This window comes from Vanellus vanellus (assembly GCF_965231255.1).
Source record: "Vanellus vanellus genome assembly, chromosome: 2".
Classification (NCBI taxonomy): Eukaryota; Metazoa; Chordata; class Aves; order Charadriiformes; family Charadriidae; genus Vanellus; species Vanellus vanellus.
The window spans coordinates 48,313,655-48,330,108 of record NC_138906.1 but is presented as its reverse complement, the minus strand read 5'-3'; the positions used below and the strand labels follow the sequence as shown (position 1 = coordinate 48,330,108).

General features: G+C 38.5%; 1 protein-coding gene across 1 annotated transcript in view; it reads right to left on the bottom strand.

Annotated features, from left to right (window-relative positions):
* Window positions 1-15,872, bottom strand: part of ATP2C1 (ATPase secretory pathway Ca2+ transporting 1) — a 49,830-nt gene extending 33,958 nt beyond the window's left edge. The window contains exons 1-2 of the mRNA XM_082498873.1: window positions 15,737-15,872; window positions 233-343 (exon numbers count right to left, since the gene is read on the bottom strand). Of these exons, the coding sequence (XP_082354999.1) occupies window positions 233-343; window positions 15,737-15,742 (117 nt within the window). The 5' untranslated portion in view covers window positions 15,743-15,872. The remainder of the gene's footprint in view (window positions 1-232; window positions 344-15,736) is intronic.
* Between the last annotated feature and the right edge of the window lie 582 nt (window positions 15,873-16,454).

Here is a 16,454-nt window from a genome sequence, read left to right as displayed (position 1 = left end):
CAAGTTGAATCTCATCCCCCCTCCAAATACCCATTTTTTTTTTGAAAACATTAGAGATTAGAGCATTTCAAGTAACAATTTAAAAATCCACATGCTTTTAGAAGTAGACAATAGCTAATATCAAACTGCATGATAATGCATAGACTTTCAATGACAAGATCTGTCCTTAAGGAATATCAAGCTTATTGTTCGGTAACTTCAGCGCATTCTTAAGAAATGCAAAATCGCTTACTTGCAGAATGCTTGCTACTTCATCAACTGGCAATTCACTTGCTTTTTTTGAAGACAGTACAGGAATCATTGTCTCATTGTCACCATCAGGGATTTTTTGAAGACGTGCAACCTAAGAAACAAAACCAAAATCTGAAGGGAAGGAGCAGGCTAACATTTCATTTCAAACAACATATACTGGAGCAATACAGTATTAATGGCATTAAAAGGTAGTTTTTGATAAACATTGCACTTTAAAAAGAAATAATCTACAATTCAGCTTATTTTCATGCAGTACTACCTGCAATAATAAAAGAAAACACTGGACATGCAACTGAGAAGACTAATTTCTGTAACGACGTGTTCAGTGATGACAAAGTTCCTAACAGTTAAATATATCCATAATCTTTTAGCTCATTATCATCAATACCTGCTCAGAAAGTTATCTCTCCAGATAAATTACACTCACTGCCTCTACTTTCTACTCATTAATGAAGGTGGTCTAAGCAGGCCTATTCACATTTTCTTGTAGACAAAGAAAGGAGAAACAACATTAAGAAAATCTCAAACGAGCACAGAGACAACTGAAGTCAAAAAACTTGACTGCAGTTCAAAAGCTTCAAGTCAATGCTATAAGAAGTAATGTTTTCCTGTAATATAAGGAAGTTAAAATTTTGTGCAGAACAGCACAATAGCAACATTGATTGCACAGCTCAGCACCACTTTGATATTTAATGAAGCTTCAGAGTTTCCGAATTCTTGCTTATTAAATGAGAAGCTGGAGTGATACTCTTCCCCCCCTCCCCCCCCCCATCTTACTGTACCCACAATTAATATCTCATCCATTGTGCTGCACACACATCCCCCCCTCCATTGACTGGAAGACACCTAACATGCAAACATATATGCCACACAAACTGTTTTCCCATTATACTTGCACAAAATTTGAATAGGTGGTTTTATGCTTTAAAAATAATTATTGTCTTGTATAAATCTCCTCTACGAATGCCGAGACTAAAATACAAGATAAGGTACTTCAAGAAGACAATACATTAAAAGATTCCAGCATTTTTAAGCCCTAAAAAAGGTATGACAATCTTCATTTTCTATACCACATGCTGTTTGCCACGTACTCAAATACGACAGCTGAGATAAATTCAACTCAGTATTTGTTCTTCTAGCTGCTTACCTAAATAGACTCCACAAAGACTTCATCCCAGGGGCCCAAGGGAACAATGAACAAAGGTGAGAGTGCTACATTTGGAACGCACACGTGCTTTCACTTTCAAGAGAAACCCTTGGAAACTCTACAATTGCCATGTAGTCCCCAGTGAAACAGTAAACCAACAAGACTTGCTCCTTCACTGTAAATACAAGAAAGCAGGTCTAGAGACTAAGATGAGCGATAGGGTGACATGGGGCGTGCATTTGAGCTCTTGGGCAGGTGGGATGGCAGATGAAAGAACTGCACCTTAGCAACATGTTTACTGGCCTCCAAAGAGGGGGAACCCCGTGGACCCCACTCAGCTTTCTGTAGCCTAAAGCCATCAGAACTGAGCATCTGGGCTGCTGGGGCACAGCTCAGCGAGGACCAAGAATGGAAGCTCAGCTACGCTCTGCCACAACTCCACTCCAGTTCCCATATTTCATTCCACTGAAAGAGCTTTCTTTTGTTCTTTACTATCCTTTTAATGATGCATTTATGCAAAGACCAGAATTGGAAAGTCTGTGGCTAAATTTTTAGAGTATTATAAAATGTGACCTAAATATGCTTTCGCACTGGTTATTGAAACCTTAAGTATATACACTGATGCAAGTCTTCTTTAAAAATTATGGTGAATACACGTATTATACACTATACATATATACATTTACAAAAATTATCTAGCAAGTTATCATTTCCACATACCCTTACATGTTTCAAATTAGACAAGAAATTGAGACAAAAAATGTTTTAGTCATGGTTCAAAAAAGTAACAGATTTTTCTGTTGTGTATTTAAAGTATTTTAAAAGAACTATTACTTTCAACATCAGAAGGAAAACAAAATCGCGAATGTAATTCTGTTCCTAACAAGTGGTCTTTTCACAAAACCCAAGCTAACAAGCCTTTACACCAACAAGGTTACACTATTCAGGACCAGAGGGACAAAACGTTTGCTCCAGCTGAAGTCTCCTCACAGAACACAGCATCATAAGACTCCCTCTACAAAACAGAACTAATATTAAAGCAACTTAAGCTGACCGCAATAGCGGCAGAATGGAGGGTTTTTCCATTCGGAATAATACAGACATTGAGATTCTAAGCCTTACAAAATACTCCTTGGTGTATACAAATTGATTCGCTAAAACTTCATCATGGGAAGTGATGCATCATTGTGACTGCTCAGTCTTCCATGCAGACATACAGCCTGGTTAAGCATACCACCACTTTTACCAGCATCCATCAAGCACATGATGCTCACAAGGTTCAGTCCCTAGGAAGAAACTGTTTCATTCAAATTCACCTATTCTGCAATTAAGAACACACCCAGTTACAGCTGCTGTTAAGCCTACACATATAAACCACTATTAAATTAAATCACTTCAATTATCAGGAAATTGCCATTGGAGAGGATGACTTTTCATCCTTTCAGTGGTTATACTTAATTTTCTTTGGATTTTAACCTTACTTCTGTTTCAGTTTTCGTGAACCACACACTTTTCTAAACCAAACATTCACCCAGAATTTTGCCACAATCTCCCCTTTTTGATCACACACCCTACTGAGTTACTAGCTCATGTTCTTTTCTTTAAGGTTTCCCATCCTAAGTACTAGCTTTTGATTTTTATTGAAAATAGATACCACATTCATGGTATTAGCTACCAAACATCAGTTTAGGGCTGAAAACCATTAAGCCCAAGTGTTGTTTCAAAACAAACCCACAAACACATGACTTTGACCAAGATGACTCCACATTCTCAACAAAAATGCTGAGCAACCAAGCTTCCCAGAAAGAGTAGGCAGAAATGAACTGACAGCCATTACAAATTTTAGTGCTTTGAAAAATTGTCTTCCCTATACCAACTGACATAGCTGCTAAACACAAACAATTCCAAAAAAGGATACATAACTGATCATTTCCCTAATGTTATTAATTATGACTTCAGAGAGTCTAATAACAAGCTTTTTAAGGATATTTTAACAAGTTAAACAAAAATGTTAAAGTACTCTCAGAGATCAGGCTTTTCCAAATAAATCATTAGCGCAGAATTGTGCTACATCAAAGCCTACTTTGACCACTTTTTTGTGACAGACTCAAAAAGGCACTGATTTTCAATGTGTTTCATTCATATTATCTCCCACTTTTACAAAGAATATTGTACTGTACACAGTGAAAAATTCTAGAGAAAATCAGGTATAGGATTAGAAAAATAAACGCTCAGGAGGTCTTTTTTATAGCCAACTCCTTTCTCTAGAGCAAAATTACATATCATAAAACAATTAATTCTGGAGGATCCTCACCTAGTTCTCAAAGACCTCTACAATCTGTGTAGATTAAACTACACTCCTACTTCTGAAAAAAAAACAATTTCAAATATCTAACTTTGCCACCAATTAAATTCAATTGCTTAGCCAATGAGAAATTGATCACTGTTCCCTTCATCACTACCTTCCAAAATAGAAAGTGGGTTACACCAACAGATTTAGGTCAAAAAAAAAAAAAATAGTTGGAAAAAAGTGCTCGCTATCTGTTGGAACACAGTAGCTATATTCAAGTACATAATTTTGCCTTTACTGCATATTACTTTCACAAAGCAAGAGAAAGATTACTTATTCAATACTGTTGGCAAGTGCTCTACAGTCCTTTGCACTGCTTCCCAGATCTGCACACTGGAGCTTCTGCGACACCTTTTAACGTATTCAACAGAAGCTATCCCCAAAACCACAGTGTTCTATATTAAAGGAGTCAACCCACATACAGCAAGATGTCTTCCCACCCTATGTTGCAATTAATTTTCAAGCATCCATCAGCTGATACCTTAAAACACTAAGAAATGATACTGGCCTATGCTGCTGTATCAGATAGGCAGCACGTACATGACTGCTGAAGCTTTTGGAGCTGTGAATACAGCTTCCCATTCCCTGCTCGCAGCTAAGTCTACCAAGGAACAAAGCAGCGGGATGCTAACTAATAAAAATAAATAGCTGTCTCAGGAAGGACTTTTCTTGGACCACTTCCAAGGTACATACCACCATTTCTAGACCAAGAAACATGCATCAATCACATTACCATGGAACTGTGACCAGTGCATGTTTACCAAAATTAATACAAATTAGCCTGGAAGGCTTACACTACCAGAAATTCAGAGTTCCCTTCTGTTTTCTCTAAAGAAAAATCTAGTTAACAGGAATGTGTTACTGTTTCTACTTCCCCATACACTACAAAATTCTACCTACCCTCTTTCTGCCATGACTGATACCAAGCACCAACAACCTACCTCCACCATGCTGTTTCTCAGCCTAGCAGGAACAGTCCACTATCAATCAGCAAGGCTCACTGACATTGAGATACTTTTACAATTATTTTTTGGAGAGGAAATTTTAGCTGTGCTTCCTCCAAGAACGCAAATGGCAGGATCTACATTCACCAAGAGTGGTCTAAAAATTTAGAACATTCTCACAGCAAAAATCTATTTTTAGACAAACTTGTGACCAAAACATTTTAGCTAATTAGCTAATATAAAGTGCTGTAAATGTTACATGCAGTTACTCAACTGACCTACAAGTGCAAAATACAAAGGTGGTGTAAAATCAGAACTACTGAGAACAGTAAAAGTGGGGCGAAAGGAAAGGGAAAGAGGTTTAAAAAACAATGAAATTTAAGCTGATTCTTTCTTCGGGAAGTTCCTTTAGAAACCCGAGAGATAAGAATGCATCTGAGTATGAGCACTCTGCTCTCAGAAAGAACTGTTTACCCTACCACACAAGAAGTTTCACTGGCAAACTGCAGGTTAGCAGAGCCAGTTCTTGGGAACCACTGTGGCACAACTGGAAATGTAAAAAGATGACTGGAAGCACTGACTCCACATGCTTTCCAGTATTTGCTTCTTAACCATACCTCCCACTTTCTTCTCAATCTTGCCATCCATCTGAACAGCAGATTCGGTCAGTTTGAATCTATCCCAGCTGTCCCTCTAAAACTGCACCCCTTTCAAGCCAACTCAAGTATTACAAAGATCTTCTGACTTGTTTGTAGTGATCAACCTGTAAGACTATTATTGTATGAGCAGTTAGTGACCCCCATCCAGGTATACGCCTCTGTACTGCGGATATCGCACGATTGCTACTGAATCATGCTGTGTCTAATCAATAGTACAATTAATGAATGTACACATGATCAATGTGTAATTAATCAATGTGCATTTAATCTTAAGTATATGTACAGTACATTGTCTTTTCCACTTGAAATATTCCATGCACCTGCAGGTTTATGAATGAGATAAGGATATAAGAGCATGTTGTCCAAGGGACATTTCAAAGCCCACATACCAGACCCAACTCCTATCAGTGGCTGATAAACCTGCACTGCGAGCAAAACCCCGTAAGAGTACTAGTGAACTCAAAGCACATGAGATCTACAGTGTACCATGCCCTGACCAAAGATCCATCCGAAGCCCTATCGTCTCCAGGTTCCCAGCATCAGAAAGGACATATCATTTTATACTTTGCTATCACCTTTTCTGAGTTATTAATAGCGATCTGCCTCGCAAGTGTTTGTGCCTTTCTTACTGGGATCCCAAAAGACCCAGCACTTCCTCACCCACCATCAGAATCATCTTTCATTTTTTATCTACCTTCCTTGCACTGAAAAAAATGATAGTGCTCAACAACATAACAAAGGTGTTTCACTGAATATAAAACAGATTGAAACTTACAAGCTCCTCATTTCCTGAATTTTCTGTATGATCAAACTATTTGTGATGTATACTAAAAGGTTTAGAAAGCTCAGACCCTACTAAGCATGTTCTTCTCCAGTTCTGTACAATTCAGAGCCAGGACGGCAGGTGCACAGAGGTAATGACCAATAAAGCAACCACTGTAGACAACAGTGTACACAGTAACATGATAAAATACCAAGCGCTTACCTCTTCTGCACTGTCTAGCATCCTGAAAGTACACAGGACTAGAGATCAACTAGATATCAATGGGCATAGAGGCCTGAGTCTCCATGTGTGTGCACAAGGACTTCAGAAACAGTTCCCACTACGCAAAGACTCTTGGCTGTGAAAGCTTATCTTTAAGGAAAAGACTCTACCCAGAATGGAAGTTATCCTCTTTTCTGTCAGTTCCATCAGATCTGAAGGATCAGTGCAAAGTCTTCTCCTACTCTCTTCTCCTATTTGCTAGGACATGGTGGCTAGAGGTTTTGGAGATCTAAATCCTTAATCATTTTATTGCCCATCTTCAAACTCTCCATTTAAACAGGTCACCACTCAGCATCATAACTGTGATTCCACTGAGTCACTTTCTGGCAACGACCTTAAAAATATGTATTTCACTAGAGGTTTCTGCCATCTTTGCTTCCCCCATTTGTCTAGAAGGCAAGGTGCTCCTAGAACCTCAATACAGGTCCCAGCCACAGAACAATGACCACATGATGACAAGACACAGCAAAAACCCAAGCACAAAGAAAAAGCATTAGGCGCACTCAATAGTTACAGTTAAGTCCTAGACCAACTGCACACCCAGAAGCAAACCCTGGAAGCATCGCAAGATTCCAAAAGTGGAGGCAGGGCAGAGAAGAGCATGCAAAGAGCCCTCAGACCATTCCAGAACAAGCAATACCCAACATGGTTGTGACTATGACACAAATTCCTCCATGAAATTCTGCTAGATCTTAACAGGAATTATATCCCCAGTGAAATTCACCAGTTATGCTAACAAAAGAAGCAGTTGGAAGTAGCTGAGTACAGTGGATACAGATTTAATAAAATAAATAAAAATCAGTGCAACCAAGTTCACAAACTATAAATGCAGACAAGCTACAAACTTACCTTGATTCCATTATTTAATGTTTTGTTGTTGGCTTTTGAACTTATTTTTTAATGATGTGCAGAAAATCAAAAGTTATATTCAGGAAGGCTTCATCTATACAGACTACGCTGATATAGTTGTTTGTACCTCATATGTGGTTAAATCACAAAGACCGACTACTTCCTGTATTCTCAACTAGCAATTTCTTTAACGAGTCTCAAAACCCTGTAAATTTAAAAATACTCCAATAGCGTGACTGACCAATAGACCCCAATAACAGAAGGCTCAAGAGGAGATGGGCAAGGGCAATGCACCCGTGAAGTTCAGGAAATAATGTGGCGTGTGACTACCCACAACTATTGCAAAGAGTCTAACTTTACCTCAACACAGTGGGGACTGGAGGGTGGCCTGTGGTTTGGATAAACAATTACGTCAGTTGCGTGGATCAACTGGTGGTATAAATGTTTCTCCCCAGTTTCATCAAAAGAATGTGAACGTCTGAGTTAGCCAGACCAGTGGGGGGGGGGGGGGGGAGGAATGTATATGCAGCTCAGCCCAACATACACACTTAACAACCAACAATATTTCAAAGAGAGCAACAGGCTTGAGCTGGTTTCAACCCACATATTCCTTTCTGGTGACTGGAGATGCCCAGTGTCATAACGGTGAGCGTATTATAGAGACTGATAATGGGAATTACATCGGTATTGCGATTGAACTGTGTACTGCAACTCTATATTTAGCTAAGCGTAATTTACAAAATATACTTAAAATATAGTACAAATGTATCATTCTGCTAATCAGAAATCCCACCTAACATCAAATATCTTCAAATACACACATTTGATAATCAACATTACACCCTCTATACATGGATTATCTAAAAGAACCTGGCCAGAGTTTTATGCTCTGACAGATACCTTTATGGGAAATAACACTGCTTTCCTACAGCAACAAGTAAAGTGCCAACACTCCTTCAACACAAACATCCACAACCAATGTGCAAGAAGAGTATTTTACTTGCCACTGCAAAGAACTGTCCTTTCCCACCCCAAAAAGGTTGAACTCTGCAGACTAATGAGCCACTTGTTTTCTATCAGGCAGTATTTGCTCAGGAGAAGAAGTACTTTTCAAAAGCTTTGAAGTTACTGTCTACTGTCTTAATTTGAATGGACTCCTTTAGAAAAGTGTGATAATTTTTCACTTCTGGGGAAACAGCTGCAGCAGCCCTGTATTCTAATATTCAAAGAAATTTGTTCCTACTCAACAGTACTTTAGTTTAAACATTTTACCAGGAGACCCCACATCAAAGGAAGTGCACACAGAAAAGTTCTGTCTCTCAAAATGCCAGAAGGAAAGAGAAACACTAATTTGCATTAATGAGTTCTTGCAGAGTAATTTCTATCCTTGGAGGTCACATAGTTTCAGCCCCTTGCTATTGTGTGTTATTTCATAAGACTTTACAGAAAAAGGGCAATATTCAACCTGGCACAGACACCACCCATTAACCAAAGAAATATAAATACCCAAATTATGAGAACAACCTGCTAAACTGCCCCGTGAGCCCCAAAAAAACCTGCCTTGTATTTGAGTACTATTTCAGTAGTGCTTAGGACTTTCACTATGGCCAACCACCAGCCATAACGCAGAACTATACTCCTTGGTACACAACACTTCTGCTTTTCTGACCAACTAAGAAACAGAAATCTGAATACTGGCACCAACCATCTTGAATCTCAAGGTTTGCCCAATCTTAAAAGTTGTACAATATTTAAGAGAGAGAGGGAGACCGACCCATCTCCAACCCCATCTACTTCAGGCAATGTAATAAAGACTACGATGCTCCATTTAACATCCAACTTACTAACTCTACAGTAGTCTATAAAGCTCAAGGACTATTTTCAAGTACTAAAAATAGTTCAGTAATAAAAATATCTTCTAAAAAAACACTTCAAGAAACACGTCTCCACAACCTGAAAAGCATCTTAGTCTTTCAAGATGTTTCACCATGTCTTCTTTAATTTAAAAAAACAGAAAGCAAAGTAGGGCACCTAGTTCAACTGAGGCTACCAGCACAACAGTAAAGCTGTGCAATTTTCTGTAATCATAGTATATTCCATGTGGTTATCTTGCAAGCCTTGTGAATGACAACTGCCTGCTCTCTAGCCAGAGAAAATATTTCACAAAAATGATGATACCTTAACCTGACCGCTGTGCTGTAGATTGTAGGAGTAATGGCAACAAAAATTCAGACCAAACCCCCAACACCACGTCTGTCCAAACCACCTTTTTTCTTCCTTTAGCCCATTTCTATACTACACAGTTGAAACTTAAGAATGCCAAACATTCAAACTTTGCATTCAATCGCTACAAAAGATTTACAGTTTAGAGCATTTCCGTATACTCTGGAGGATGTACTATAATGAATTTAAAGCCTGGCTGCTGAAAGCCTGGAGGTAGCAGAGTTGCCAAGAACGTACTGACAAACACACTAGACCAATCCATATTTGACTGGCCAAAATATTCAGCTTTGATTCTTTCTGTTCAAAAAAAACCTCCTTGAACACTGGGAAAGTCGCTTGAACATTTCATACATTTGTCATTACTTATTAAATCAGAAGAACAAAAAGATACAGAATCCTAAGCATGCACTAAAATGATCAAATAAATGCTAATGCCTTGGTGAAAGTAAAGTTTACATATAATAGCACTGAGTCAGTTCAGAAACTAATCACCCAAGGAAGAGAGCACCAATGGCCGTATCTCACTTGACTGCAAATAGCACATGCCTCTGCTTAAATGCCAATTCACATGAAGCCTTTTAGAACTTGAAGGCCAAAAGGCTTCAGGTCTAAATATCAGTCACGTATCTCACCAGAGAGTTGCTAGCATTCTAGGAGAACATTTAAGTTTAGAAATAAGATTGTATGGAACCTCTCCAATAGCCTGCTTTGAAGTGCTGAGCTTCTCAAAATGAAGGACGGCACTTGAACAGCAAACACTAATAAAGAATTTTAACACCCTGTGATATCCTACTAATGTATCCATGACATGTGCAGACTTTAGTTGCCATATAATTGTATTAAGCAAAAACACCAATAGCAATATTTGGTCAGTATTTATTTGTATAAAGTAACAAATGAAGCTCCAAGACCCAATCGTTGATTATATCCTTGACAGCTATACAGTTACTTCACAATGTGACCAAATGAAATTCTAATTAAAAAGATCCTGAACTTACTGTTTACCGAAGTTCTCAGGACCAAGCTAGTGTCAGTGCTAATTTAAATGCAAACATAACTCACTGCATAATTACTCTACTTATGGTAATAAGCTTGCTTATAATTAGTATCAAGAAAGCAGCAACATTGTATTCACCAAGCTTTTTTTTTTGTGAATTATGCGTGCAGAAAAAAGTCCTGCAGAAAATGTATGACTTAAAAATATTTTAAAAGCTTTTGTAAAAGATTCTGCAGACTGCATCTACTAACCCATTTATCCCTTCTAATTCTTTAGAGTAGAATGTTTACAAAACAAATAACTAGAAACATATGCTTGTCCCAAATTTATACCTTGATTATTGTATTTTATTTTCCTTCTCTTCATTGTAACTTTATCATTCCTCCTAGCTTCTACAAACCACACTGTAAATGCCACTTGTATCACTCAGTGTCAGTTAGATATCACCTGAACTCTTTCACCAATTCAAAAGCAGGTACCAACTAAAATCTATTTATTAACTTATTCCACTCTTGTTAAATTCCCCCATGATCTATGGGTGAATTTATATTGAACTGAAGCTATGACTACATAAAGAAGTGAGTCAAGCTAATGGTCTGCTTATGCTAGAAGGAGGAGGTCTCGCTGCTTTGCCTCTCGCTGTTTATGACACTAACTGGATGCTTCATGAGCCCATTCAACTTACTAATTCAACAGAAAGCTGTCCAACAAGGGGCAAGAAGGGCTGGGCTAACCTTCTGCCAAGCTAGCAAGCCAGACAAACTCAACAACCATGACAGCCAACACACATGGCAGGAACACAGCCGAGAGATCTTCTTTCAGCAGTAATGAGACCATTTCATTCACTCCTATAGAAGAGCATCCCAAGATCACCACACGCTTGGAAAACCCTTCACCAAAAAAAGCAAGTGAATATGTTTGTTTCCCTTTTGTTAAATTAGCTACCCTGAGAATTGTCTGCATTTTCCTTACACCACTGTTTATCCTAACTCACTAAGCGATTATACCATAGACTCCCCAAGTAAAGGAGTTACAAAGCTAGCAAAATAATAAACATACATTCTGTGATGTCTGAACTCAAGCAGATTCCGTGTTAAACCACTTCTGGATTATTTTAGACTAACGTTTCTGGTTTATCTGCATGGGGAAAAAAAGGGGAAAGGAAAGACTAAAACTATCTAATGCTCCATCAACCAGTCAAACAAGAGATTAAAAGATTACACTGTTGAATTAAAAAAGAAATCTATGTTGCTAATGCAAGACACATGCTATGTTAACTTAACTGCTAAGTTATCGAAGCAGTCTTAAAGGATAGGAAGGTGTGTACTATAACTGGTCTTCAGTGAAGACTCTCTGTTTTTTTAAAAAAAGAAAAAAAAATATCTCACCTTATCCTTCAAGTTAAACAAGAGATGTGACTTTTTTGCCAACATAAGTGTGAAGTATTGGGTTTTAATTTCCTGCAAGCTGCAGATGGTAAAAAATGGTAACCAATGAATACAAAATTCTTGTTTCACCTATTAATTTATTAAGAAATCATCTACATGTCAAAAGGAATGTGAACTGCTGTGACAACACCAAGTCCATTTCAAAATTTCTAACATTTTCCATTGCAAATTTCATTCTGATTATTTTGGATATTACTTTCATGAAACAATTGATGATGCCACTCTGAAACATTTTAAATTGTTTTCAAGTCACTGCTGCCACAGGCATCCCTTCCCCCTCTGTTTTCAGTTGCACGTACTAACGCTCCACCGATTCATCAGTACTTAGAGCTGCCTAATTCATGATGAGCTAGTCCAGAGCGCTAACTCACTGCCCTCAAAAACCAAAATCTATTCACTGATCTTCAATCTGTTACTTTAGCAACTAAGCCCTTTTCACCACTTAAGAAAAACACCCATGAAACTCATTAGGAAATTCAACCGCGCTTCAAACACACGACAAACAAAAATGATTCATTTGTCATCTCAGGATTATGTGAAGAACTAAAGCATCTTTTTCAAAGAAAAAAAGATTCTTGACTTACATCTCACTATTCATCCAATTACCAAAATTATCCTGAAATTATTACTGAAAGACTATAGGCTGAAATTAACAGTTGTCTTTGAAAATTAGCTGAAACTAACCAGGACTCAAAACAATGAAGATTAAGGAGGATTTCAGAATCACCACATGATGTTCTTATTACTTACAGTAAGTCTGGTCTGAGTCTTTGCACTAGCCCTCTACACCATTTTGGGAAAGTCTTTTTGTTTACATGTGGGAAAATTTTACTCTGACCCCTTCTGTTAGGCTCTTAATGATCTCAAAACAAATGCTAAATAAGGCCTTGGTAACAAAACAGTACTCCTGTTTAACAATTCCTATTTGTAATCATAGTCTGACCTCAGAGCAGACAAGCTTAAAGTTGATGTAACCTAAACTGTATTCTTTATTTTTCCACTAAAAGGCAGTCTTCTACAAGACAATCTTCAGTAGAAGAAAGAACCTGACAATCTAAAAGATGGTGATAATAGAAAGAAAAAAAAAAATAATCAGACCACAATTATAGAAAATTACTTAAAACATCCCAAAGGCATCAGTGGAGAGATCCGAAAGTTACAAAGCCCAGTTTGCGCTCAGAGTTGTTTTGTCTAAACAGCTGCAAGTTCTCTTGACTGCCTACAGTTTAAGAAAAAGCTCCGTTTATGGAAAGAAGTAACAAAATTGTATCTCTCCAAACAGAAATACAAACACCATTCCTCTAAGTCACAGATTTACTGAGTTAAGCTGAAGTCTTCCTATGATGGGAAATTCTCTCTTCCCCATTACCACGAGACACATGAATTTTTGCGGAAGTTTAATCATCTTAACACAAGAGACAGGAATCAGGAAGTCTTGGGACAAAACATTAAATAGCTTAGAGTAAATATACAATACTGCTTATGAAAACTGAATAAACACAGGAAAACATCAGTTTTCCAAACCATCTTATCACTTCCCAATCTTGAATATTCATCCAAATATACAGGGAGAAAAAATATCAGCCATCTCTTGCTCAATGTTCAAACTGAAGAGACCTTTCAAACACAAACTTGCAAAACAAAAGAAAAGTTTAGAGATACTCTAACTGTAATCTTTGTTCTACAAGATTACAAAGATTCTTCAACTGTCTCCTTGAGAAAATACATTAAGAATCCTCTCAAGAGTGCTGAAAAGTTCCAATATGAAGCTGCTAGTGTCTAGCTGTCTCAAAACGTCAAATGAATAGAAAAAGAGCTCAGAAATACTAAGAACACCAAAATAGACAGTAGACAGTTGTAAATATATAAACCTGTCTGGAGACTCAATAATGGGGGGATGAGGGATGTAGAATGAGTGGAGAGGAAGTAATTCAAATGTTAAGAGAACCAACTCAGTCTTTTTATTCATACTGAAGTTTAGGTTTTCTCCTACCCCCAGGAGCCTACTCCATTTTGAAAGCCCTCAGCCAACCATAGAATTTATGTCTGCCTTTACATTACACATCTGATCATCTTTTATTTTTCCCCTAGCTAAAGCTTTTTTTTTTTTACATTACTTCTATCATACAAATATTACTAATTTTTAAACATAACTTATTTATTCCATAAGGAACTTAAGAAATGCCATCTTTGTACTACAAGCACTCAGAAGAATTAGAATGGGCCATACTATCACATGCAACTTGACTATAAACTACATCTATGATACACTATTTATTTGGTAATAGAACTAAAAGGCATTAAAAGTCTTCCTGCCATTTTGGTTTTGTCACGCAAGTGTGAGACAGCTACTTTTTTTTTTCCCCACTAAGTGTATTTCTATTCAATGGCATTACGTCTGGTTTACTTCCCCCACCCCCAGCACTGCCCATTCAAAAATCTTTTCTTTGCAACCCAGAGACTGAAATGCAAAAGCACTGATACTACTTCTGTCATCTATCTAGCCTCCCAAAACGAAGATCAGTCTTCTAGAGACACTCCCCCACACTCCAAAATTCCTTCTACCTGACAAATCCATGCTCTTTATTAGAAATACACAGTTGGAAGACATGATCAATAGAATTAATAAAATTCTAACATTATTTTAAAGTTAAAAAAAGAGTTCTGAAATGCGAGATTGCACTAGCCTACATAGTTTCCAACATAGGTTGTATTTCACAATTACAACTTTCCAGTCATGGAAGACTTCCGTATTTCAAAACAGAACAATATCCAACTGTAGAAATAATTTAGTTGGTCTACACCACAAACTCAATCTAGTTCTTCATTCAAGTCAAACTATTAAAAAAAGCACCTCTCTTTTCAGAAAGGGGTGGGGAAAAAAAGGAACTCCTATGTCTCACATAACAATCTATAGCTAAGGAAATCCCGTAGCTACCTAAAAAAAAAAAAAAAAAATCCATCTAATATCTTCAAAGAATACTGACATAAAGGTGGTGGGGGAAAACAATAGTTCCTTTCTTTTATACATACATTAACAAAAACAATACATTTCAGATATTTTCAACACCCAGAGTCAAACAGAAAGGACAAAATTGGTGAAGCTCACAGTCACTATCACCAATGCAAAGGGACTTTCAAGGTTCCCAGAGAATAAACTGAAGCACAACATGGAATAACTGAAATAACCCCCTGGATTAAGTCGTTTCAAAACTAGACAAGGAGAAAGCATAATAGAGCAACTTACTTCAGTACATAGAGTTTACAACTTTTTATACCAGATCTTTCAAGTGGTAGAACTAGAAACTTCAGTGACACTTTTTAATTCAATACTGTCCAAGGCAGCAAAATTAAGTCATCTTTAAGACCACAGAGTACGCACAAAAATATTTCAACACAAAATGCAACTAATGCTTTTTAATTTCACCCTGAAAGACAAAATTTATCAAAAATCATATAATCTATGCAAATACCAAGCAACTAATTCTCAGAAGCCCCTATCTAAATAAAACAAGAAATTTCTATTCCAAACACAGAGCAGTAAAACACTCCATAGACGTTTTGAATATCTGTCAAGAGAGAATACAATCTGTCTGATTAGTTCAACAAGCAGCAGTACAAATAAAGAAAAACGATGGTCCCACAATTCTTAAGCTACAAAGTGCAGATCAAAATTCCTACCACCAGACTAACACACAAGAGCAACCCTGCAAACCCCTGGAACGGTAAAACATACACACGCACCAGTAGGAGTTGTCACCAAATTGCATGCAAAAATCCTCTTAGCTCCAATGAAGTCAGTGACTCTGATGAGACCTTTACCTTCATTTTCCATGGAAATTGTACTTGAGTCGATAGTTACAAAAAGTCTTTAGCAACAGCAGCACCGGAGTGGGAGCTGAAAAGGTGAAGAGAGAGATGCCCCGAGATCCCAGGCAATCACACTGCTCCCTCTGCCCCCACCTGCAGCAACATCTGCAAGAGAAACCAGCGCTAAAAGAGGGGGGGGAAAAATAAAAATGATAATAGTAACAATAAAAAAAAAAAAACAACCAAACACAACGGCTGAACCCTATAGGTCTCCACCGCCTTTCCAATCACGCCAGCGCGGAGCAGGCACAGAGGGAGCCCGCAGAGCCGTCAGAGGCCACCAAGGATTAGGATTAGTTGCCCAGCAGCTCCAGCAACACCGAGCAGCAGCAGCAGCGCCGCCGCCGCCGCCGCTTCCCCCTCGCCACAAGCGCCGCCAACGGCCTCGTCCCGCCCGGGGAGGGGCTCCGCACGGAACGAACGCCCCGCACCTAAAAATAAACCCTCACCCCAAGTAACCCGGCCCTCCGTCGTACACCCCCCCCACCCCCGTCTCCTCAGCGCCGGGCAGAAGGGGGAGCTTGGCGGAGGGAAAGGTGGAAAGCGGCGGCCCCCCGAAGCGCGGCGGCTCCCCGAAGCTCGGCGACACCCGCCCGCCCCGGCTCCCTCAGCCGCCCCCGGCCCCGCCCGCTCACCCTGTGGCGCAGGCCGGCCGCGGGAAGCAGGGTGA